The sequence below is a fragment of the Tarenaya hassleriana genome, unplaced genomic scaffold, assembly GCF_000463585.1.
Source record: "Tarenaya hassleriana unplaced genomic scaffold, ASM46358v1 Cleome10, whole genome shotgun sequence".
NCBI classification, from domain to species: Eukaryota; Viridiplantae; Streptophyta; class Magnoliopsida; order Brassicales; family Cleomaceae; genus Tarenaya; species Tarenaya hassleriana.
In genome coordinates, this window is record NW_010960188.1 from 1,101,102 (window position 1) to 1,125,136 (window position 24,035).

The 24,035-nt window shown below is 39.6% G+C and overlaps 8 protein-coding genes, 1 non-coding gene and 1 pseudogene across 9 annotated transcripts; 2 read left to right on the top strand and 8 right to left on the bottom strand.

Annotated features, from left to right (window-relative positions):
• LOC104799222 overlaps window positions 1-296 on the bottom strand; it is a 4,166-nt pseudogene extending 3,870 nt beyond the window's left edge.
• A 2,042-nt stretch (window positions 297-2,338) lies between these two features.
• On the top strand, window positions 2,339-3,692 carry LOC104799229. The gene is given in 6 exon segments (XM_010521644.1): window positions 2,339-2,515; window positions 2,752-2,802; window positions 2,906-3,039; window positions 3,161-3,249; window positions 3,334-3,350; window positions 3,353-3,692. Coding segments are annotated over 6 exon segments (591 nt in total). The 5' UTR covers window positions 2,339-2,374; the 3' UTR covers window positions 3,512-3,692.
• A 436-nt stretch (window positions 3,693-4,128) lies between these two features.
• Window positions 4,129-5,009, bottom strand: LOC104799238 (elicitor peptide 1-like). The gene is made up of 2 exons (XM_010521653.2): window positions 4,741-5,009; window positions 4,129-4,518 (listed from the first exon to the last, which is right to left on the bottom strand). The coding sequence occupies exons 1-2, from the start codon at window positions 4,930-4,932 to the stop codon at window positions 4,393-4,395; spliced, it is 318 nt and encodes a 105-aa protein (XP_010519955.1). The 5' UTR covers window positions 4,933-5,009; the 3' UTR covers window positions 4,129-4,392.
• A 614-nt stretch (window positions 5,010-5,623) lies between these two features.
• On the bottom strand, window positions 5,624-6,292 carry LOC104799249 (elicitor peptide 3). Its single transcript, XM_010521663.1, has 2 exons — window positions 6,099-6,292; window positions 5,624-5,919 (listed from the first exon to the last, which is right to left on the bottom strand). The coding sequence occupies exons 1-2, from the start codon at window positions 6,270-6,272 to the stop codon at window positions 5,809-5,811; spliced, it is 285 nt and encodes a 94-aa protein (XP_010519965.1). The 5' UTR covers window positions 6,273-6,292; the 3' UTR covers window positions 5,624-5,808.
• Window positions 6,293-7,421: 1,129 nt separating this feature from the next.
• Window positions 7,422-10,389, bottom strand: LOC104799256. The gene is made up of 2 exons (XM_010521676.2): window positions 9,673-10,389; window positions 7,422-7,811 (listed from the first exon to the last, which is right to left on the bottom strand). The coding sequence occupies exons 1-2, from the start codon at window positions 9,949-9,951 to the stop codon at window positions 7,611-7,613; spliced, it is 480 nt and encodes a 159-aa protein (XP_010519978.1). The 5' UTR covers window positions 9,952-10,389; the 3' UTR covers window positions 7,422-7,610.
• A 139-nt stretch (window positions 10,390-10,528) lies between these two features.
• TRNAK-CUU lies at window positions 10,529-10,601 on the bottom strand. Its single transcript has one exon. It is a non-coding gene; the product is annotated as a tRNA-Lys (tRNA).
• A 743-nt stretch (window positions 10,602-11,344) lies between these two features.
• Window positions 11,345-13,479, bottom strand: LOC104799267 (cytochrome P450 78A7). The gene is made up of 2 exons (XM_010521688.2): window positions 12,329-13,479; window positions 11,345-12,166 (listed from the first exon to the last, which is right to left on the bottom strand). Exons 1-2 carry the CDS (start codon window positions 13,319-13,321, stop codon window positions 11,555-11,557), a joined length of 1,605 nt encoding a protein of 534 aa, XP_010519990.1. The 5' UTR covers window positions 13,322-13,479; the 3' UTR covers window positions 11,345-11,554.
• A 1,810-nt stretch (window positions 13,480-15,289) lies between these two features.
• LOC104799275 lies at window positions 15,290-16,957 on the bottom strand. The gene is made up of 3 exons (XM_010521700.2): window positions 16,818-16,957; window positions 16,302-16,544; window positions 15,290-15,583 (listed from the first exon to the last, which is right to left on the bottom strand). The coding sequence occupies exons 1-3, from the start codon at window positions 16,833-16,835 to the stop codon at window positions 15,536-15,538; spliced, it is 309 nt and encodes a 102-aa protein (XP_010520002.1). The 5' UTR covers window positions 16,836-16,957; the 3' UTR covers window positions 15,290-15,535.
• Window positions 16,958-18,303: 1,346 nt separating this feature from the next.
• LOC104799282 (ABC transporter F family member 5) lies at window positions 18,304-21,753 on the top strand. Its single transcript, XM_010521713.1, has 8 exons — window positions 18,304-19,338; window positions 19,604-19,945; window positions 20,081-20,221; window positions 20,331-20,510; window positions 20,610-20,765; window positions 20,871-20,972; window positions 21,078-21,206; window positions 21,336-21,753. Exons 1-8 carry the CDS (start codon window positions 18,508-18,510, stop codon window positions 21,534-21,536), a joined length of 2,082 nt encoding a protein of 693 aa, XP_010520015.1. The 5' UTR covers window positions 18,304-18,507; the 3' UTR covers window positions 21,537-21,753.
• A 68-nt stretch (window positions 21,754-21,821) lies between these two features.
• Window positions 21,822-23,584, bottom strand: LOC104799288 (DNA-directed RNA polymerase II subunit 4). Its single transcript, XM_010521725.2, has 6 exons — window positions 23,466-23,584; window positions 23,150-23,258; window positions 22,602-22,679; window positions 22,358-22,391; window positions 22,196-22,264; window positions 21,822-22,091 (listed from the first exon to the last, which is right to left on the bottom strand). The coding sequence occupies exons 1-6, from the start codon at window positions 23,512-23,514 to the stop codon at window positions 22,014-22,016; spliced, it is 417 nt and encodes a 138-aa protein (XP_010520027.1). The 5' UTR covers window positions 23,515-23,584; the 3' UTR covers window positions 21,822-22,013.
• Between the last annotated feature and the right edge of the window lie 451 nt (window positions 23,585-24,035).

Below are 24,035 nucleotides of genomic sequence, written 5' to 3' on the forward strand. Positions count from 1 at the left end.
GTTCAGCAACGACGACATCGTTCTTAACCGCATCTTTGCCGCGACCTTTGGCGACTCCCTTTCTCTTGGCTCCCTTCCTCATTGCAGTACAGCGGAAACAACACACGAAATGACGAAGACGACGAAGAAGAGCAAGGACGAAAGGATGAAATGAGAATCTCCTGCTTCTCAGATAGAGAGATGGAGAAAGAGAGCGAGCACGCTAGGGATTAATGGCGGTGGATCCGGAATTTCGAATTTTCAGAGGGCGAGAATTTGGGTTTTTTTTTTTTTGCTGGGTATTTTATTTTCTTCAATTGCGTGGCTTTAACGCACTGTGGTCACAAGAGGAAAATAGGGTTTGTTTGTTTCCGACAAATAAATTACAACCAAATCTGATGGGCCAAAATCGAAATTATTTGAAATTTCGATGGGCCCAAAACTTATAAGAAGGTTCCAGTGCTGGCTGCTGCCGACTCTAGCATCGCTTGCCCACGTGTCATTCATCCAACGCTCTGATTTACCCAAAATTTACAAAAATTTTGCCACCAATAATTTTGTTGAAACTAAAGCCCAGATCTTGGTTTGGATTATATTTGGGCCTAACAGGCTTTCAATTGATATTCTATTTTTATCTTAAGAGGCCCATGTAAAGAAAGAAAGGTTAGGTGACGTGGCACTCGAACAATCTTAAATACAATTTATCAAATTTTAAATGATTAGTGGGCCATATTCTTAACCATTACACGGCCCATAGGCCCATATTCTATTGGGCTTCAGGGTCTCGGTCATAATAAGGGGCGTTTTTAGTAATTAAAGAAAAGTTAGAGGCCTTCCTTGTAAATTTCGTATTATTGCCTTCAGCAAATTCTCATTCTCAGAAGGTAGTACACGTTGTTGCGTTAGCAGCTGGGTAAACTTCAGGAATGCACTTTATGTGTCGCAGTACTTTTGTCGATACACACTCCAAAATTTAAAATAATTTTTTATCGGATTCTACATTTTATTTCAAGTAAAATGACTTAAATAACCTTATATATAAAATATCTAAAATACCTTTTTACATTTGAATTAAAAAAAGATATTGAAAAGATTTTTTAAATATTTCGTTTTAATTTGTCCACCTAGCTTTTTAAATTATTTTCGATTTCATCTTTTTTTTTTCTCTCGAATGGACACAGTTTTCAGATTTTTAAATATATTAGTTCTAATTTATCTACGTGGCTTTTTGAATTAATTTGGTCACAATTGATGCTATTTTTTTGTTACAATTATTATTCTTTATTTACAACTTATTTTTGGTAACATATACAATTCCTTGTGTTTGGTTTTTTATGTACAAACTAGGTCCAGATTTTGGTTTCGGTGGATTCTCCATCTCGCTCTGCAATAAAACAAATGTATTAAGTTGTATTAACGACTAGTATACATATTCAAATATAATTACGACTAATACTTCTATAATATTTAGTGGCATCTACCACTATTTTAGAGACAGCATCTTTGTAATTCTAAGTTGCAAATAAGACTAATTAATATACACAAAATATTTCGCAATTTTTCAAATAATCTGAACGAATTCGAAAAAAAAAACTCATCCAAAATACTCACATCAACATCCAGAGAAGAATCTTCTGTCAATTTTCTCCGCGGATCTGCTTTTTCGGTCGACCGAGATGTGTTACTCCGATTTGGACCTTTTCACCCGACGAAGACGAAAATTCCTCTTGATTCTGAGTTTTTCCGGTCGACTGAGATGCGTCACTCCGATGTGAACCTTTTCCTCTCTATTTTTCCGAGCGTCCCTGATAAATCACTTCCATCTGAACCTTCGCCACTCGACGAAGAGGAATAAGATCCATCCTTTTCCTCTCTATTTTGCACTTCTACACTCGATCTCGGTGGATTTCGCTCCATTTCACCAGATTTTCGAAAATTTTCGCTCTTCACCCTCTCTCTCGGTGCCTCTCTATTTGCTTTCGAAATGACAGTAAAACAACCCTAACTCTCTTTTTTTCCCTTTTTACTCTGGCAAATCTGGCGGACTTTCACCCACCGGACACGTATCATACGCTCAGTTTTATTAAGGTTTTTCAACTTTTATAAGGGCATCTTCGTCTTTTGTTAATTCTTTATGTTTATGAGGTGTATTTGTGATAGAGATGCGACGCGTGCAATCCTGAAGTTTCCCCTTAGCAGCTCGAAGCTCTAACGATGACTCTCGAAGATTAGATCGAAACATCGCCATGTTCGTCGCTTCGAAATCGCAGGTCTCGGACTCTGCAATAGTAAGGGATCCAATTCTTCGCCACGGCTTCTCCAGCGGAAATGCTTCTGTTAGCCGCCGGTACAATCTTTGCGATCCGTCGGCGAATCGGCTGCGTATTATCCGACGATGGATTCTGCATCGCCAGGAGCATCCGAGCCGTCGGTCTCGCCCCGTCTGACGGAATCTGTTGGACTTCCTCCTTTCCAACTCTGTCAGTGGACAATCACGCAGAGGCACATCGTCTTGCTTAATGTCGTCGCTTGCGCTGTATGATTCTCTGTTTAGCTTCGAGATGCTCTCCATTGTTTCCCCTTAATTTCTGTCTTGTAATTGTTTATTTGTGGGTATAATTTAGGAATCGAGAAGTTACTTTGGTCGGGTTCTCTTGTTCAATGATCTGGTCTTGAGGGTTTCTCCATGTGTAGATTTCTTCGAGATTGCGAATGTAGGACGTTTTCTATACTCGCTGTGATATTTCTTCTGATAAATTATGTAACTTGCAGACAGCAGTTTCAGCAACATGGCTCTTCTTTGCTGCAATTCCTGCTATTCTGGTTAGGTCTCGGCCATTTTCTCTCTTTGATGATATATACAAGACTATGTGCTTTGTGATGCTTATCACTTTCTGTCTATCTGTTCCTTTTGATGCTGGAGAAGGCATTCAAGAAAGCGGCTGACTCGCTAACAAAGCTGATGGATGTAACCAGGGAAGAGCTACCCGATACAATGGCAGCCATCCGTTTGTCGGGAATGGAGATCAGTGACTTGACAATGGAGCTCAGTGATTTAGGGTTAGAGCTTTTCGGCTAGTATCTGTTACCCTTTTTCCCCCCTTCACCTGAGGACCACAAGTTATATACATCTTTGCTTCGAAGAATGATATTGTTAATGTCTGCTTTGTACGATTTGCAGTCAAGACATCACTCAAAGTGTCAGAAATTCAACTCGAGCTGTTCGCTTAGCCGAAGAGAGATTGCAGAGATTAACAAATATGGGTCCAGGTTTGCCTAAAGTTATATGCTTGAACTTTGTTTGAGAAATGAGACTTTGCTGTTAAAATGTTCACTCCATCTTTACTTGAGTAGCTTCCATGCAGGAGGAGGCATGTACCAAAACAAGACGCAGAAAATGGAACCCGAAATAGCTAGAGCTGCGAGGAACTTAAGGGAGAGGCTCGTGAAAGGGCGTTCCCTCTGGCAACTGATGTTCACTCTCACTCGGTTTTCAAAGATTGCTTTCGGCTATCTCACGAAAACGCGCTGATTAAGGCCATAGAACCTGAAATCCTACGTGAGCGATTCTGTCATTTTAGACATTCTTCATTAGGGTTAGGCAGAACGGGTTTTTCTAGCTTCCAAGTCTTGTTCTTCCTGTGGATCAATGTTCATGTGACGTCATGATGATGATTTTGATGATATCACTGGAGATTTTCTCTTTAGATACACTTACAATCCTCTGAGTGAGTGTCTTAAGGTACCAATAATGAGTATACGAATGGACAGACAGACCGTTAAATATAAATGGGAGAAGAGGACCCAACAAAAGCACTCTGGTTTCATATCTATAATGTATTATTCACATATATATATATATATATAAAGGTGAGATTGGGAGTGATGATGTGGTAGTGGAGATTGGGATATTGCACGGGTGACACCTACCTAAGCTGCTTTAGCTTTTTATTTTGATGATTGAAAATGGATAAATATTTTGGTTATAAAAAATTTATTTCTGGATTTGCAGAATCTTACCGGAAGCAATATACCGATTACGACCACTTCTAAACCGTTTTTTTATAAATTATGTTCTTCAAAAGATATCATACGGTGCCGAAATATATAGTTTTATCAACGTTACAATCCGAAATACTAAACCGAATATTAAACCGGAATCCGGTTAGGTTAACACTGAGGCAACATTGTATAGTTGTATTACAAACTACAAAGCAAGTCCGCACTCATTTATTTCTCGAAGGTTTACATGAACCAAACCACCACACTCGTGCAAAAGAAAAGGGCAGTAATGTAAATAATCGTATTTACATTATTGCCATTGTACAAAGATCTGAAACACGCACACCACATAGATACACTCTCGCACGTACACACGCAGGTACGTACGTACATACAATATGGCTATCAAAGTCAAAGGTCGAAGTGGTTGACTTTACCTGGGCTGCTGGGGGTAGCATGGTGTTTTTCACGCTCTTTTGGATCCACGTGCATGCTCCTCGCGGACACTTCAACTTTCAGAACCTTCGCCTCTGTTGTCTGAAACACACGCTTACAATACATCCATCATATCTCTGTGTTCTTTATTTATACGTATACTAAATATCCTTATTATATGTATAAATACGGAGAAAGTGATGATCTTGCTTCGTGTCTGTGTTTCACATAGAAACATCAAGTACGCTTTTTTTATATATATCATATCGTTCTTTGATGAAGGAAAACAAAAATTATATCGTTCCATCCCCAAAAAAAACTTACCGGGTAGCTTTCAGGCTTGCAAGAAGAAGAAGAAGGAGGAGGAAGATCAAGACCGAGGCACTTGAACAAAGGCTTGAGAGCTTGAACGAGGGACAGAAATGGAAGCCATAGATTCTGTTCTTCTTCTTCTTCTCCTCCTCTTCTTGAGATGAGCTGTTCCTCCATTGAAACGCTCTCGAGTTCTTGTTTCATCTCTTGCACTAACTACTAACCTTTTGCATGGTGGCGACACTCCTTTTTAAAAAGGAGAATGGAGTCACCCTCTGCGATTCATGTGTGACAACTAATAGATGATAATAAGGGTAATAATGTAACATAAAGTAATAAGGTATATTAACCTAATTCTATTAATTACATTAATACCCTTATTAGATGATTAGGACCACTCCCACCTTTTTTTAATTATTATTATTATCATGTGAAATTTACAAAATTTGGCTTAGAGAGAATGATTGGGGGTGCCATTAAGAGTTTCCAAAATTTGACTAAACCCTGCGTTTCTTGCAATGCCCATCACTTATCTTGGTGTTGATTGGAGGAATTATTATATCTAACCTATTGATATTGTCTGCCCAAGTGGCATATATTCCAAATTATGAATAGCCATTTTGGTTAATAATTAAATGATCGAAATAATAGTATAAAACATAATTGAACTCGATAGGATATATAAAAAACAAATATTTATAATTTAAAAATATTTTTATCAATAAAAAAAATCAAATAGAAGAAAAAAATATAAAAAACGAATGATTATAATTTTCTTAAAAATTAAATTAACCGAATTCAAATATTACCAAGTTGGTTAGGTTTGGCATTTTTCGTTCGGACGATGTCTCTCGATCCATGTTCGAGTTTAGCGTGTAACAAACATAAATTCCCAAAAAAATCGGCACCTTTCGGTAATTAATTCGATAGAGATTTTAACTATCAATAACTTTGAATTGGACCGATCCTACAATGCACATATATATATATATATATACACACGCTTGTGCGTGCATATGTGATTGTTTTATACGAATACAATAGTATTTTGTAACAATGAGAATCTGAGCAATATATATGCTAATTAACACCGCCGGGTCTTCCTTTGGTCGGAGCAGGCTTCTTCGGTGATTTCGGTTTCGGCTTTAGCTTCCTTTCCGATATCTCCAACCCCTCGACATCATCATCATCCTGAATCCATCAAAATGACATTTCGATTCAGACATTCTCTTCAAACTTTGAACAAATGTTTTTTTTTCGTAACAAAAGTTATATGTGAAACAACTTAGATATTGGACTCATACGTCCAAATGTGAAAATACCCATTTGGGAAAAAAGATAAACTTGTGAATATTATATCTTCTAAGTACCGAGTGAAATTCAATCTCCGACGAAGATGATGACCATGACCATGACGATGATGATGAGGATGACGATGAACGTTGAAGGCCGAAACATCTCAAGAAACCGGAAGCAGACCGGTGAAGAAACTCGGACGGGAGCCAGAGATTGTGGTTTCCTTCATCTATTCTCTCGTTCTCCATTTTGATTATCACAGATTTTCTTTCTTCTTTGGGATGGAGCTTGAGTAAGCAGAGGCCACTTGTTTTAAAGGCGATCTTTGGGTCTTCGGTCAACTTCAAAAGGTCAAACCATAATAACGAGTTTTTTTTATATACATTAGAATTAGACCGAGTCCATTTCATTCGCCCGTTATGCATTTGGTTCAACGCAGTTACGTTACGTGCAGCACTTTGGAATATATAATTGCAATTTCACCAAATCAAAATGTAATGTGAAAATTAAATTTCTATTAAACTGGTTTAAATTAAAGCCCTGCAATGCAATTGATTTCCGTACCACAGGAAATGCATTCAACTCGAGGTCAATAAATTGAAAAAAAAAAATTGATCTTATAGCTGAATCCCAGAATTTATAAGTGTAAAATATAACCCACATTCTACACGAATATATGAAAAAAAAAGTAAGAAAAATGTTTTTAATTATTTTGTATGACGGTCAAGAAAATAAAGCCGCAAATTGAAATTTCTCTTTATTCAATATCGGTCAGCCCCACTAATCAGATATAGAGGGATAAATATGTATTTTTCCAAGTGTATTATTAGGTTAATTCACTTGCATAAACACCTCATTATGTAACTAATAATATTAAGCTTCCGCTTGTTGAGTATATTAGATCGGTTACCAAAACTCTTAAACAGAGGTTTAAACGCTAAATTCTCATTGTTAACACCGATATATTCCTCTTACACAGAACCTTGAATCTTTAATTTATTTGATTTGGGTTCAATTTGTTTCGAATTCAGTTTAACAGTACTTAATTTTATTGGGTTCAATCTATTTTATTAATTCAACGTTATTGCACAAAATACTGTTCAAACCCGTTAACATGCAGTATGACATGACGAGAATGAATTTAGGAATTCAAAGTCAACGGTAAAAAATGCAAAATATTATATATGTTTTTTTTATACGAGAGCTGACTACTAAACCAGAAAATATTAGCACCTCAGTAGTTACATATTAACGCATAGATTTTTTTTTATTTATAATATGAAAATTTATCGGATTTTCGGTTCAATTACATTTCCGAGAGGACCGGGGATTCGAAAGATTCAGCTGAATTCCTCCCCCCAAACCTGATGAAAGAATTTTGATCTATTTCTCAAGAGTCAAGCCATCCAATCTTTAGTAATAACGTATAGATTTATACAACAATAGACGTGATTATACTCTGATCATCAACATACAATTGGACGAGGGAATTAGTTTACAATTCTTCACCGTTAGAGGACGTTTCCCCGACAAAAGAAGCGAAGAGTTTTTAGTTAGGATTAGAACAAGGGTGTTATTTACACGTATTACAACTGCTTCTTAGGTTCAGGTCTACGAGAGTCATCGGAGGATGTCGGATCAAGACCTAAACACTTGAGAAATGCCGATCGAGCTATCTGAAACAAACTACATGGATGATACGAATTCCGGGTCGACCCTTCTCCCCCCGTGCTTGACGACGTGCATGGCGTTATCTCCCCTTTTATGCTCTCCGATCCTCCTCCCATCTGCATTATAACCACCATCATCATCGTGTTTTATATATATATATATATATGGCAAACATCGACGAAATGTTGTCCATTCGGATTTCTTACGTCAGATTCCGTGACCATCGATTCATGAGGGTGATATAAGGTCTCAACCCTCGAGGGTTTAGAAATTAGAAATCAGAAAATTTCCCATGAATTCAAACGATCAACTAGCTTAGCAATTTATAGAAAATAAAGACAAATCATAGCTACCGATACGGATGGGTCGACAACTAGGTTGGTAAACAATAATCAGACAAAAGAGTTGCCCGTGTCAACATTCACCATCTAATAAAACACACGCACAGAGGCACGAACATATAAAAGAAGACAAAAATTGCTCGGATGCAACTACGCGAAACCCCGTTGTATCATATGAAGATGATGTTACTCTGTTACGGGAACTATACTGCATCACTGGTGTAGTATTGAAGAGAGAACAAAACACATTGAATTAAATAATCCGCACAAGTGGGTTATCTTCTGACCTTTACATGTATTTTAAAACGACCCTTGAACTTATAAAAAGCTTCCAGACCTAATCATCCACTTCTTAACGCATGATGTGACCTCCTGCATGTATTTTAAAACCTAATCGTCTTCTTCCTAATGCACGTTGACCATGGAACTGTACACGAAAATCGCCATAGCAGATAATATCAATCACGGTTTCTATTATTTGAGCAGGGAATTAGAACTGGATTAGCTCAAATCACACTGCTTCCTACTGAAACCGGCAAGCGGTTTTGTACATAAAAGCTCTGTTCATCATTCATGTTTTGTAATAACCGGAAGTTCACCGGAACTTTTGGCCCAACTATATCTTCTAGAGGATTAGGAAAATCCAGGAGAATACTCCTCCCAGGTACTGAAACCGGCAAGTGGTTTTGTACATAAAAGTGTTGTTCATCATTCATGTTTTTTAATAATCCGGAAGTTCACCGGAACTTTTGGCCCAACTATATCTTCTAGAGGATTGGGAAAACCCAGGACAATACTCCTCCATGGTGGAGATTCAAACCTGGTTGTGAAGGAGTTTTACCTCATCCCTCACCAGTTGAGCCATCCAAACTTGAACCGTCTAGACCATATGCAATTTGCACAGAAGTAATTCCCCAAAACTTAAAATCATCAAAAACCATTGAGAGGAAAACAAAGGACTAACTTTGTTTCTTAAAGGCACAACCAGACACCAGTTGTGAAACTCAAGCAACGACACAATTAAGCAAAGGAAAATCATCCAGAGGTTTTGTTGCTTGGAAGCCACGACAACACATGGGCCCTAATAACAGATATGATTACTGATTTCCTCCCCTAAACCTCGCAAAGACCATTTGATTAAGCCAATAACTAATCATTTTTCTACAGATTAGCGCCATACTATTACTAACAAAAAGAATGTGATTAATCATTGCTTATGATTAACACCATAATTAGGAACTCATTTCCTATGTTTAGATGACTCCTAAATCAAAATTGATTACATATAATTTCAAAACTTTTCTCCTTATCTACAGATAAACGTGGCCAGCCCATTTTCGCTGTCATTTCCTCGTCTCAATCCTCTTTTATTCTTAATTGTAATTCAACCCCTAATTTTAACATAAATTACACAAATGGCCTCTTATTTCTTTTTCCTACTGCACAGTTAAAGGGAAAAAGAGGAAATAGAATAGTCCGACTTCTAATTTTGATCTAACAGCTAAACAAATTCAATCCCAATATGCATATACCAAATTATCGCGAGAAATTATTCTCAGACTGGGCAAATTTGAGGGGGGAAAAAACGTCGAATCGAAGAGAGCGAGGGGGAGAGAGAGAGAGGGGAACTGCTTACTTGGTTAGACTGCACGAGACTTGAATTGCCAAAAAACTTCGAGCCACAGTCCGCCGGGACTGGATCGCCGAGAGGAAATCGCCGAGGAACAGAGGCGCCGGAGGAAGAAGAGGCGGAGGAGCTGGAGGAGGAGGGGTTATTTTCGTAGAGATCCGGAGATAAGATGCCGAGGGCGCAAAGGAGGAGCAAGAGGAGGAAGAAAACGAGCATTTGGATCCAAATGAGCCATGGGATCCTATAGCTATCGACTATAACTAGCTCCTCCCCGAAGTCCACCATTACAGAGAACGATGAGGCTTTCAAGGGGGAGAGAGAGAGAGAGAGAGAAAAGTTTTGACAAAGCGAGAAGAAACTGCGTTCCAGAGAGACGGTGGGAGGAGGAAGGAGACCGTCAGGTAAGGCGTGGAAGGCTTTGTGGGTGAAGCATAAAGCGACAGAGCTTGTGACCTTTGGCAATGCTCGTGAATCAGAGAAGTCCACGTGTCACGTGGCTTCACGCGCTCGGCGTCATCTTTAATTTTTTTTCGACTAAAATATTAAAATATGACAAGTGACCTCGGCCCAAACAAAGGGCCTTATTGGGCCTCAGAAAGTGGTATCCTCGCATCTCTTTGATCACGTGCTTCTCACGTGATACATTGTTTTCAGCTATTAAAAAAAGTCTCAAGGACGGCAGTCGGCAGTCGGCAGTCGTACCTCTGTGGAGTCGGGAAGCAAAATAGTCGAATTTTTCATGTTTAGTATATTATAAGGTTTTGTGTAAATTGGAAACTAGGTTGGGAAGCTGGAGTTGGACCAACTTCGTCATGTATTTTTTTTTAAAATTTGTAGAAATAAATAATAAATTAAAAAATAACGCCCACCGTGGGGCTCGAACCCACGGCCACAAGGTTAAGAGCCTTGCGCTCTACCAACTGAGCTAGACGGGCTTTGTAAAACTAGTCAGTTTTATTTTAAATCTCTCAGAACATTCAATATTTATTCGAAAGAAAAAAGCAAAAACGCATTGAAGAGGGGAGGATGCAAATGGACAAAATGAGAAGCCACTTGAGGTTGAGGAACACGTGTGATGAGAAGAAAACAAAAAAGGGGGGGAAGAGTGAATGTCACATGACATGAACACCCCCAGCCACTAACTCCCTCCATGCAACTGTCATGCTTTCATATCTATCAATCAATGTTACAGACCACGACAACTTAGCATTCATAACGATACGGACACGGGGTTTTTTTTATACATATATATATGGTCATATATAGACGATACATATGACCCATGACTTAATGCTTTTGCCTCTCTCTCTCTCTCTTGAATCTCTTCTTAATTTGAAGGTATATACCCTATCACGGTAGATTCATTCTTGTTTATTTTGTAACGAGTTTTGCCTCTTTTTGTTGTTTGTTGGGGAATATTGTGATGAAACTCGGCTCGAATCTGTAACAAATCTCCCTTATGTGACCACATTGAAGAAAAATGTGTTGGAATTGGGAATATAGACCATATTGAAGAAAACTGTGCGCCACATGCATTTGCCGGTCTCTTCTCTGTCTGAGGACTCCCCCCACCGACACATGCTCCGTCACTTGTTTTGTTACATATTTTCGTAAAAACTCGGTTACTTTTATATCAAACATGGTATTGTGGATTAATTAAGCTACAAGTGGCAACTTCAGAATTTCAATATTAATTGAGGAGATCAAATTTTCACCCAACAGAAATTTCCATTTGAAACGGTTCCAAAACTGGAGCCTAGACCGCTCCACACACACACACCATCACATAAGGAAAAAAACATAACCTAGCAATAAAAACACAGAACACACACACACACACACAAAACCCCTAGCGATTCTTGAAAATACATATCCCCCGAGCCATTTTCTACTTCGTCTCCACGGCGACGGCTCGCCACGGGCGTTTCATCTCACAAGACAGCTTCAAAACCTCGGCCAGGTCCACCGGCTCGCTCGTCTCCTCCGCCCACTCGAACCGCCTCACCAGCTCTGCCAGCCACCGGGTCACGGTGGCCAGACCCATGTTCTTCCCCGGACACGCCCTCCGACCCGCCCCGAACGGCGCAAGCCTCATGTCCCCTCCACGCACGTCCACGTCAGCGCCTTCCCCGTTTAGAAACCTCTCCGGCTCGAACACTTGCGGGTCGCTCCACACCCTCGGGTCGTGCGTTATGGCCCACATGTTGACCATCGCGGTGGTCCCCGCCGGAATCACCATGCCGTTACTGAGCTGGACGTCCGACGTGGACAGCCGAGCCCACGACAGCAGCGGCCCTGGTGGGTGCATCCTCAGTGTCTCCTTCACCACCGCCTGCAAGTACGGGAGCTTTGCCACGTCAGCGTCGGCAATAGGGCCGTTCCCCACGGCGCTATTGATCTCGTCACGTAACTTGGCTTGCACGTTAGGGTTTATCACCAGCTCCGCCATCGCCCACTCCGTTAACAACGCTGTTGTATCCGTTCCTCGAAAAATCATTTCCTGCATTCGAGAAACAAAATTACGATTGGAACCTTTTTGTTACAGTTATATATATATATATATATATATATATATATATGTATGTAACGAAAATTTAGACACTCAAAACAGAAAGAAACCGTGCATGTGATGAATATAGTGTGAACTATGTAATATACATACCCATAAAACAGCGATCATATCATTTTCTTCAAGCTTCTCATCACCATCTAGAGACAACAAAACGTCGACAAAATCTCCGCTGTCACCCTTCTTCCCTGAGTCACCGACTCGGTGCTCGTCGATGATCCTCCTGACGAGTTTTCTGATTCGTGGAACGAGTTCGGAGCACCGTTGGCTTATACGGAACGGGTCGTAAAAGTAAACGAGCCACGGAAGATAATCTGACCAGTTAAAAGCACCCAAGAGCTCAAAACCTTCTCTAACCATCGATTTAAGCTCTTCGAGATCCTCTTTCTCGCTCGGAGGGTCATATCTTATCCCGAAAACGCTTCCCATGACATTGTTCAAGGCGGCTAACTGCAAGTGCTTCCTCAAAACGACGGACCCGTTGTCGTTTTGCTCGACCGATATAGCCCTCACCATCTCAGCGCAGTCTAGCTTACGTCCAGCTTCGTGGGCTAACATGCGCCTGGGAGCGAAGAGGTGAGCCGACGCGATCCTCCTCAACGTGCGCCAGTAAGCCCCGTTGGGCGCAAACCCTATGGCTCGGCTGAACATGAGACTCTTAGCCGACTGCTTAACCGGCCGGTCAGCGAAGTGAACCGAAGTCAGGATCTCCCGCGCCGTGCCGGTCTCAGAGGCCACGACGACCGGCGTCGAGCCCAGGCTAAGAGCCATGAGATCGGTTTCGTCTCTGCTCCGAGCAAAGGCGTCTAAAGTCCGGTGAGCTAAGCCGCGGCTTAGTGTGAAGAGGCTCCCGAAAACGGGTAAACCCCGAGGGCCCGGGATCTTGACCCGACCCATCCGGTTCCTGCCGTTCTTCCACGCGCCACCGCCACCTCCGGCGAGAACCCATGTGAGGAGATAGAGAGAGACGGCAGCGACGGAGAGGGAGATGAGGACGTGAACATCGAGTAGGTTTTGGGTTCCAAAAACGGCAGGTAGTGCGAACATCCACCAGCTCGTTTCTTTTGACACCAACTTCACTTCCATATTCAATATTTTTCCCCCTTGAAGTAACGAAGGAGTGATAACAAGTTGAAAGAGAGAAATATTATAGGACTATATAATTGGTGTCTTTGTGTATTGAACGTGTGAGATCGGTTGATAAGGAAAATATAGAGGTACTATATACATATATATATACCCTTTGATATTTACATACATACTTGTATATGCGAATGCATATATATGCAGGTGTGAATGATATTTGAGTGTTGAAGCAGTAAGACTATACGTCGGTTACAATAATATCAATAAAAATATTGATGTTAAAGTATGATAGTTACTACACGATAATTAATGACATAAATATTATTTATATGATGTAAATGAAGAGAGGAGGTCGAAATTCACGTGGAGGGAGGAGGGGAATCGCATGAAGGTTTGGTGTGGAATGAGAGATGTGTGTCTGACGTGGGCGTTGATGAAAATGAATTCTGCATTTTTCTCCATTTTTAAAAAATATTTTTACTTTATTTTATTATTATGCAGAGAGAGAGAGAGAGGGAATTTAATGAGACCATAGATTTTCGGACAGGGGAAAACAAAACGGCGAGCTACGTTTATATTTGATTGATTGGCGATGGTGGTGGATACTGCTTGCATTAAATTATCCGATACGTACAAAATCTACTCAATCTCCTTTGGTCTAATTAATTAAGTTGTCTTAAACTATGTGTATTATATATATATATACGTGAAAGAGAATATATATACATCGGATAGAACCGTTATTATTGAGGGAACCATAACGATAATTATCATTCTGAGATAATTAACAATTTTAAACGTTTTTTTTTTCAAGTAACGTATTTGTAGTGCCATCTTTGTGATGAGACTTGTCCTAATTGGTATATCAATTGTTGTTATATCGACGGTTTTCATATTTGCATGCATGCACCATATGTATCATGAATAACCATATAGTTACATGCATCAACCTTATTATACGCATTTGAAGCTCCTCTTTACATAGTACATACCATTCATTCCCTCTGCGTACATCTAGAAACGCTGATGAATGAGAGATGAGGGGAAGTTTGACAGAGAGAGAGAGAGAGAGAGAGAGAGTAAATAAATATATATTGGGGGGAGGGCCCAAATGAAGTGCACGCTTTCCTACTATTCTCCATCATCGTCATCATCATCTCCATTCCTCCATGCATGCCCCCATCTACATACACGTATACGTATACTGACACACACGTACATACGTACATGCATGTCCTTCCCTCTCCCTCGGTACATGTATCATGCATGTACCAACATAGTTCTACGAGACAAATCCAACATGACTCGTGTTTTTATCTGACAACCATCAATTTGACCTTTTTTTTCTCTACCTCTCTGGCCACAGCATCGATATCACAATTTACGCAGACCCATCATAAATATTTATACGCCACTCACCACCACCACTAATAAATCTATAGTAGTTGGATTTCTCTTACGAAATTCGGTGGTATATTGAAATTAGTAGACCGTCTGTGAATGTATATACGTGTGTATATACACACACACACGCATCCACGAATGATCCATGGTGAGGACAGTGTGTTGCACTAATCCATATGATGTATTAATATCATTTCAATTCTAATAAACAAACTGGTTATAATGTTAGAAAACATCGTAACCGGTCCACCGTTTACATATTGTTCCGACAGTGTCACTGGTCTGCTCGTTATATTAAGTATGACCCAATTATTAGGTTCGATTTCAAGCCCATCTGCACTCACACAACTTTAGGATAAAGAGCCCAAATAGCCTTCTTCGAATGATATTTTCCTATAGTTAACTTAAATATTGTTTGCAATTTATACCACCCGTCCCCTTTGAAATGGGAACATATTTATTCTCTAATCTAGATATATACAATTATTCATATAATTTTAATTGCCATTATATAAAGGTTAGTGTTCTTTTTTGGGCAAATCTCAAGCTATACAAACAAGACTATACTTATAGTAAAATCTAAAAAGTTGTGATTAATTCTCTCGGATATTCTTCTTGGCACAACGTAAACTAAATTACTTCAGCCATAGAGATAATTATTTACTATAAACACCGATTCTGGTGAAAAAAAAAAAAAAGTAACTCACTGCATTTTTTTTTTTGACAATACATAAATCTCTAGCGTCATTGAATTGGGGATTTTGGCCGTGGAATCGCATTGCCCGTGAAAATGGTCCCATTTCAAGCCATTCAGGCTTTGACACAGCAGTTGAAGTAGCTGAAAATGCTTCTCCTCGTCTGTTCCATAACCACACATCAATTAACGACCCATTTTAAAATTGAAACCCTAAACACAACTTTATCATATTATATATTGATGAATTGAAATGGTCCGTTAATTGTAATAATTATAACGGGGGACCAATTCAGACATCGGATCTGTTGCTTCGTTGTTGTTTTATAGCTTTTTTTCTTCTTCTGATTTACACGATCTCTTATTTCCACATGTCATTTAAGAATGTCTTGTAAAGCCAATATAGTTCGGTCCACATGGTGGGTACCAAAATGAAACCTACCAACAGAAAAAGCCATAAATTATTTTCCCCGTTAAAGATTACTTTCGTGGAAAGAGATCACCAATGTAATACGTAATTTCGGTAGTCATCCTATCAATATATATATATATATATATATATATATATATATGTATATACGACCAATTCCATTTCTAGAAAACGATAACCATTTTGCTATTACTAAATTTAGACTTTATTTTCAATCTACGTAAGCACATAGGTTATAGACCCGTGTGGACCGCACAGAGGGGACCATGATCTAACATTTTTTGTGGACTAACCATATATTGTCACAATTTAAATCACTAACCTAATCGAGAAATGAAACGGACCCGCAAGCTTGAATGGACACAACTAAGCCAAGATATTCAAATCGAAACTATCAAGAAGGAAAGAGCAATATAATGAGAATCTAAGGAAAGAGTTTAAATGAATCTTACGGAAGGAGAATGTGGGTGGTGATTATTATTGTCGACGTGATGAACTGTCGTCAGCTTAGCCGCGGCGGCGGCGGGTTGAGGGCCGAGAAGGTCTTGGTCGTTGCCGAGACTGGCTCGGGACGGATCTCTCTTGTTCTGTTTCCTCATCTCTCTGATCTTGGAGAAGTCCATCGAGTAGTCGGGCATCACTCCCTTCTGGTCCCAGTCTCCGAACTGCGGTACCGATAACCACGGAGAGTTTTTCTGCAAAGCCACCACATGCATCAATATCGAGTCCAATCATGATCTTGATCTTGATTCTTGAATATCATAACTAAAAAAAGGTCATATCCCGAGAGAAGAACTTCGATCTTGTTCTTGATGTTGGGGAGCCAAAAAAGGCCATGCATGCATCATTTAAAACCCAGTTGAATCGTGAACCATTTCTCCCTCTCCCGAGAAAATTTTCTCGGGAAACAGACAACACAGAGGGGCACACAGAAAGGAGAGACGAGACATGGGTCTGAACGATTTTACCTCCTTTCCGTCTTCCATCTGATCAAATCTGCAGAGAGAGAGAGAGAGAGAGAGAGAGAGAGAGAGAGTAGTTTTTGCTCTGAGTTTTTTTTTGGCGGTCGACAGTCAATTCTTCAAGCTAGATTGTGAGTCAGAACGATTGGTATATAAAATGTCACATAAAAATGACAGCTAGATTGGTGTGTGTGTGTGTATATATATCGAATTTTATATAAAAAAAAAACCCGGAAAAATATAAACAGATAACGTTGAGAGACCAATAATGCTTGTATAGAATAGGTCTAGATATTGCGAGTGAATTACGATAATGCCATTCAGGGGACACGCTTTGTCCGTGTCCTGCTAATCAGGTGTGTACGCCTTTGCCTCTCCTTTCGTCTTTTTATCCTTTCGTTGCATCCACACAAACGAATCTCATGTCAGCCTTCCTAAACGACATCGTTTCAAGCTTTATCATTAATCTTTTCTCTTTGTATATTTTATAACACAAGATATTTGCAGCAAATAGATATGTTCATTTGAACTAAAATATATATATTATATATAACGTAGTTATCCGAATCAAACTGAAACCATATTCCCTGTTCAATACATGGCTACAATCTCAAACTCAAACCGATATTTTATTTTATCTGAAGTTTGGAACTTGACTGATAATTTCGTTTTCTGATTTTTTTTCCTCCACTTGAGAGACTTTAATTACATGAAATTGTTAGCAGCTTCTAAATATATATATAACAAATATACACATTATTCCATTTTTTCACGTAAGTAATATAAATTTTGAAAATATTATCACCTTTCCATAATAATGATGATAAAACTTTCAAAGTATAAATATTGTGTTTGATATTTCATATTATTATTTTTAGGATATCAAAATTTCGATAATGATTCAAATCACATTTATTTCGGACGTTAGTATTTTAAAATTCATATATATATTTTTTTTGTGGAAATTTCACCGACTTACTATATTTATATAACTGAAAAAGAATTAATCAATTCATGGAAGTGTGTGTCGTCACGGGATGCATCCTTAATTTAATTATTGGGCTTCATGTCATCTTATCTTGGTAAGTTGTTAAGATCAGATCCTTAATGTAACCCAAAATGAGCCCATTACAAAAGTCCATTATTGATAACATTTCTAGGCCCATTAACACCGCGACTTTTCCTTACCCCATCGCTAATTGACATTAATATAGTTTTTACTATGTATTTATCTTTTCTCCACGTGGATGCTTCATGATGCGCCACGTGGCAGATAGTGAGACCCTCATCGTCAAACGGCCTCTCTGCACCACAAAGCTTAGATATCCTCCTATCTTTTCCTCCGCTCCACATATATTTCCAATATTACTGTTCCAATTTTTCTTCTTCTTTAGTTAATTATTTAATTTTAATTCTAATTATGCATCGGAATTAATATTCGTAGCCTTTGGAATATCATGATATACTACTTTCCAGTAACACTTTTTTCGTGTATTTGAATTATAGAAAATATTACCAAATTTTGGAAATAATAACATATATTGGATTAATCGTTCGGACGCTGTGGTCGGAGCTCGAGAGATCTTCCTCTGCTTACTCGGTGGAGAAAGACTCTCTCGGTGGTCGTGAATCTTGGCGTTCGTCTTCAATCCCGCATTTTTCTATCTCGTCTCTTCCATTTTCTCGTTATCTAAACATGGGTTTAACGACGAATCTCCATCGCCTCGACCTCCGTTCGACCTTCTTCACTGGTCTCCGTCCATGCCCGTCGCCGATACACTCGAATTCCATGAAAATCTCTTCGGTTTCTAACCCTAGACGCGGAATCTCTTGCATCAGAGCCCAAGTGTCCACCATCAGCGTTGAGTCGTCGGTGAAACAAGAGGAATACGACGTCGAATCGCTCTTCTCGACCGGAACCACCGATGATTTCGATCGGAATCGCAACAACAGGCAATCCAACAGTGGGGCGTCTGGGGTTTCGTCGGGTGTGAAGCTGGAGAACATAAGCAAGAGCTATAAAGGCGTGACGGTGCTCAAGGACGTGAGCTGGGAGGTGAAGAAAGGGGAGAAGGTCGGACTGGTCGGCGTGAATGGCGCCGGCAAGACGACCCAACTGAGAATTATCACAGGTCAGGAAGAACCCGACTCGGGAAACGTGATAAAGGCGAAGCCCAACATTAAAATCGCCTTCTTGAGTCAGGAATTCGAGGTTTCCATGAGCAAGACGGTGAAGGAAGAGTTCATGAGCGCGTTCAAGGAGCAGATGGAGATTGCTGAGAAGTTGGAGAAAGTGCAAAAGGCGATAGAAAAATCCGTGGATGATTTGGAGCTGATGGGAAGATTGCTGGATGAATTTGATTTGTTGCAGAGGCGAGCACAGGCCGTTGATTTGGACGCCGTCGATGCGAAGATCAGTAAGCTGATGCCGGAGTTAGGGTTTGCGCCAGAGGACGCAGATAGGCTCGTGGCATCGTTTAGTGGTGGATGGCAGATGAGGATGTCACTTGGGAAGATCTTACTTCAGGTATTAAGTTTCGGATTTTGCACTTCATGGATGGAATCATTTGCTGTAATTTTGAATTCTTGGCTTTTCGATCAATTTGACGTTGCACGTTAGGGATCTTGACACTGTATGGTTGTAAAGTTTCATGCTTTAATAGTTTGACAATCTCATTTCATTTGGTACGCTAACCGTTGAACATTTCGGGGTTAAGACAATATGTAAACTAGGAGGCAAGTTACTCGTGTCTGGTTTAATGGGCTTTGCTGCCGTGTGCTACTGTGAACAGGAACCGGATTTACTGTTGCTGGATGAGCCCACGAACCATCTCGATCTTGGTACTATAGAATGGCTGGAAGATTATTTGAACAAGCAAGACGTTCCTTTGGTGATAATATCCCACGACAGAGCTTTCCTTGATCAGCTCTGTACTAAAATCGTTGAAACTGAGATGGGTGTGTCAAGGACATTCGAGGGCAATTATTCTCAATACGTAATATCAAAGGCCGAGTGGGTTGAAGCTCAGAATACTGCATGGGAGAAGCAGCAGAAAGAGATTGAAGCAACAAAGGACTTGATCAGCAGGCTGGGTGCCGGGGCAAATTCTGGCCGTGCTTCTACTGCAGAAAAGGTTATCTTGCTGAAGCAAATCCTTATTTTTCGTGGCATAATAGCGTTCACATCCCTATTCTTGCTTGCTGCCCTTTGTGTTTGAGTTCTATCTGGAAAATCTAAGATTTTGTTTCTCTTTCGTGGCTTGTGAAAGAAACTGGAGAGGCTGCAAGAGGAGGAACAAATAGAGAAGCCGTTTCAGAGGAAACAGATGAAAATCAGGTTTCCAGAGCGTGGAAGAAGTGGAAGAATGGTAGTAAATATGAAGAATCTCGAGTTTGGTTTCGAGGATAAGGTGAGACGGTAGGATATAAGCTGCTGCTTGTAAGAGGTTGTTGGATAATTCCTTCTGTGCCCTGTCCTTTTTTCCTGCTTAATAATTCCTTCATTACTTTGTAAACCAGATGCTATTTAAGAAGGCAAATCTTTCAATAGAAAGAGGAGAGAAAATTGCAATTCTTGGCCCGAATGGCTGTGGCAAGAGTACATTACTGAAACTGATTATGGGTTCGGAGAAGCCTGTGGGAGGTGAAGTTATTCTTGGGGAGCACAATGTATTGCCAAACTACTTCGAGCAGAATCAGGTCTTTTTCAATCGTAAATCGGGTTTCTCACACAGAAATTCCAAATGGATAAAAGATTTACGAGCTAATTGGCTACATCTGGCATTCCTTTTTATTCAGGCAGAGGCCCTTGAGCTGGATAAAACAGTGCTTGAAACAGTTGTAGAAGCTGCAGAAGACTGGAGAATTGACGATATAAAGGGGCTTCTTGGGCGTTGCAATTTCAAAGCTGACATGCTCGATAGAAAGGTCTCTCTTCTTAGCGGTGGCGAGAAGGTATACCTAAGATTGAAACTAAGAATCTTGAATGGCTTTCTGGTTTTCTTGTCCTTTATGGTTATGGACCTTATTTTATAGCTTCTCCATGATCTTGACTCCTAGGCTCGGCTTGCTTTCTGCAAATTCATGGTGAAACCATCCACTCTACTCGTTTTGGATGAACCCACCAATCACTTAGACATTCCCTCGAAAGAAATGCTCGAGGTTTCTATTCCTACCTCTCTCTCTCTCTCTCTGCCCATATAAAGGCAGTGGCAAAGTGTTCATGGCTGCTGACTAAGGCTTTAACACTCTGAATTCTCTCATCAGGAGGCGATAAACGAGTACGAGGGCACGGTCATCGCAGTCTCCCATGACAGATACTTCATTAAACAAATCGTTAACAGAGTCATAGAAGTCAGAGATGGAGGGTTACAAGACTATGCAGGCGACTACAACGTAATTTTCTCAGTGTTCTCTATTATTCTGTATGGGACCATGCAAATGGTGATGATATGTTCATCCTAGATATGGTAGTTTACACTGTAATGGTAACACTATGAATGAACTGGCATGTGAATGTATCAGTATTATCTGGAGAAGAACATGGAAGCAAGAGCAATGGAGCTGGAGAGGGAGGCGGAGTTAGAGGAGAAGGCTCCAAAAGTGAAAGCAAAGTCGAAAATGTCAAAGGCCGAGAAAGAAGCGAGGAAGAAGCAGAAGATGCAGGCTTTTCAGGCTGCTAAGCAGAAATCTAAGTCCCTTAAGAACTCCAAGAGATGGAAGTGAACTACTTCTTCCTTTCACCAGAAGAGAGAGGAGAGCAGAATGCTTTGTAGTGAAGAGAAGTAAATGGTCTATTTGTATATAGTCCTTTCCCATAGCAAAAATGCAGGTTGTGTCCATTGCTATTGGTAGAAATGAGATACTGCATTCCATATTTGGACACATTATCAAAACACCAAATTCCACTGTAAATGGCTTCTTTGAGCAAAGCCCTTCTTCAGAGTTTGTTCTTGGAAATTTCTCTTTTGAACTTTCCCACTTCAGCAAAGGACAAGTTGTAGACTCTTCTTATCAAATTAATCCATTAATAATGCAATAGTTTTTACAAAACACTGAAAAGAAAACCCCCAAAATCTCATCTCTCACAACATTTTTGTTATAGTGAAGGTGAAACTTTGAAGATCAACCACCATTTGCAGAAGCCCAATATGCTTCAGTCTACTGTGTACATAAGACAACAATATCATGTCCAATCTATCATCATTCAAATCTCTTGATGAGGGAGAGATCGTTTAGCATCTTCTCGATAGCTTCATCGTCGTGAACTCGTCCCTTCGTCTGAACAAACAGAAGTCGACACTTATCTCAGAAGAATGCTCAAAATACTAGAATGCTGTCTTGTGGGTGTAACTGGAGAATGCAAAAAAAAGACTTTTTTTTACCTTAAGAGAAGGAACCATGGCAACAGCTTCCTCAACAGTTTCAGGACAGAGGTTTCCAAGAACACAGAGCTGTTCAGAGAGCAACCAACAAAAACGGCTAAGCATGTTTGGTAGTTCCTTAGACGAGAAAAATCAGATCAAATAGATTTTACATCACCTTACCTCAAATTCCGTTAACTGGTATCTGCTCAGGATTCTATTAGGCTTGAGTTAAGGTCAAGAGATGTTCAAGAGAGAAAGAATGATATTAGACCAATTTTCAATGCTAACCCACAAATTAGATGAGCAAGTATTTGCAGTAGCAAATAACAGACACTGATTCTAAAAGGGGCATTTGCAAAACTAGGCCATCAAGAGATGCATATATGTGAAAAAGAAAGCACAAGTAAAACTTCAAAAAGGATACTCCCGAACTTGTCGTACAGCATCCGGATTCTTGTAGCGGCTAAAGCGCTTCACATACTGTAGGGACTTCTCAAACACTCTGCAGTGTGGAAAATAAAAATTATACCCATGAGAGCAGGCAAAAGGGCCGATTTCATGAACATTATGCATTGATCCATCAGCGAGATCCCCAAGATAATCGAGAAGGATAATGTATTTGCGTAAGCAAATAACAGAAACGAACATATTTTTGGTTCAAAGAGAATGTGCAGTTGTCAAATCCTCAGAAAGAGGACTGAAGCAACCATCATGAACGCGAAATATAAGATTTGAGCATACTCAGGATGAATACGGATGCAAGAAACAGTCTTGATATAAAAATCTGAGAGCCCATCAGGCGAATCAGATTAAGACAGTCAAGTAAAGAATCAAGGATTTAAAAAAGACACAAAGCAAGATTCTAATGGCAAAAAAGTGAGGAGGACCGAATCAAAGTCGGGTTCTTTCGCATGATTTCTGGCTATCAAATCGGGACTTATTTACCATGGCGCAAGAAGGGAAATTACTCACTGAGAAACTTGATTCATGGGATCTTCAGAAATCTGCTGAAGCTGCTCATACTTGTGCTCCAGAATCAGAGCGACTTCGCAGTTCATCAAGCACTTTGCCTTGAGAAACTCTACACCAAACACGGCCAAAGAAGGTTCAATAATTTCAGTGCGGAATCTCTGCGGCGTCAGACTTGTGTGAAATGATTACCGAAAAGGCCAAATCAAAACCAAAATCGACCCAAATCGTTCAGCTTGAGCAGAGAGAGAGAAAAACCCTTACTTTCCAAATTCAAACGTAAAAAGCAGCAATACTGGAGAAAGAGAGAAAGGGGTACCATCTCCGATCTTGAGCTCGGCGGCGTTTTCTTCTTCTTCACCGGACATGGCGACGACAATGGAGGGAGAATCAGGCTTAGGTTTCGACCGAGGAAAAGGAAAGTGAAGACAACAGATCTAATCGATGGTCCTTAGCCTTATTTATAAGAACGGGAGAACCGACTTAAAAAAAAAAAAACAGAAGTAATATTTTTTTAAATAAATTCCGATAAACCCCGTAGCCTAGCAATAAGGAAATTTTCCTTAAAAAACTAGGAAATATTTAACACGTAAACAGACGAAAATCCAGTTTCCACGGGAAAATATCAAAACAATTAAAAAAATTAAAAACATATATACACACATACGTATATATGATGTATATATATAAATATATTTTTAAAATTATTTTTATTATTTTTCATTTTCATTTTTATTTTTATTTTTAAATATTTTTTAATATTTTGTGATGTTAAGTGCTGATGTGGAGACTTAATCTTTGAATGATATTAGTTTTTATTTTGAGTTTTTAGTTTTGAGTTTTTGGCTTTGATTGGAGATGGCTTTTATTTTGGGTTTTTGGTTTTAGT

Bases quoted from the DNA above. Each gene is read 5' to 3' on its own strand.
- LOC104799238 (XM_010521653.2), bottom strand. From the start codon at position 4,932: ATGAAACAAGAACTCGAGAGCGTTTCAATGGAGGAACAGCTCATCTCA. The intron at 4,519-4,740 runs GTAAGTTTTTTT...CGTGTGTTTCAG, and splicing joins GCAAGCCTGAAAGCTACCCG to ACAACAGAGGCGAAGGTTCT.
- LOC104799249 (XM_010521663.1), bottom strand. From the start codon at position 6,272: ATGGAGAACGAGAGAATAGATGAAGGAAACCACAATCTCTGGCTCCCG. The intron at 5,920-6,098 runs GTACTTAGAAGA...TGATGGATTCAG, and splicing joins CGGAGATTGAATTTCACTCG to GATGATGATGATGTCGAGGG.
- LOC104799256 (XM_010521676.2), bottom strand. From the start codon at position 9,951: ATGGTGGACTTCGGGGAGGAGCTAGTTATAGTCGATAGCTATAGGATC. The intron at 7,812-9,672 runs GTAAGCAGTTCC...GTTATAATGCAG, and splicing joins GTCTCGTGCAGTCTAACCAA to ATGGGAGGAGGATCGGAGAG.
- LOC104799267 (XM_010521688.2), bottom strand. From the start codon at position 13,321: ATGGAAGTGAAGTTGGTGTCAAAAGAAACGAGCTGGTGGATGTTCGCA. The intron at 12,167-12,328 runs GTATGTATATTA...TCTCGAATGCAG, and splicing joins ATATGATCGCTGTTTTATGG to GAAATGATTTTTCGAGGAAC.
- LOC104799275 (XM_010521700.2), bottom strand. The intron at 15,584-16,301 runs GTAAGATTCATT...GTTATGGAACAG, and splicing joins ACCACCCACATTCTCCTTCC to ACGAGGAGAAGCATTTTCAG.
- LOC104799282 (XM_010521713.1), top strand. From the start codon at position 18,508: ATGGGTTTAACGACGAATCTCCATCGCCTCGACCTCCGTTCGACCTTC. The intron at 20,222-20,330 runs GTGAGACGGTAG...TTTGTAAACCAG, and splicing joins AGTTTGGTTTCGAGGATAAG to ATGCTATTTAAGAAGGCAAA. The intron at 20,511-20,609 runs GTCTTTTTCAAT...CTTTTTATTCAG, and splicing joins ACTACTTCGAGCAGAATCAG to GCAGAGGCCCTTGAGCTGGA.
- LOC104799288 (XM_010521725.2), bottom strand. From the start codon at position 23,514: ATGTCCGGTGAAGAAGAAGAAAACGCCGCCGAGCTCAAGATCGGAGAT. The intron at 23,259-23,465 runs GTACCCCTTTCT...TGTTTGGTGTAG, and splicing joins CGAGCTCAAGATCGGAGATG to AGTTTCTCAAGGCAAAGTGC. The intron at 22,680-23,149 runs GTGAGTAATTTC...TCCACACTGCAG, and splicing joins CCCATGAATCAAGTTTCTCA to AGTGTTTGAGAAGTCCCTAC.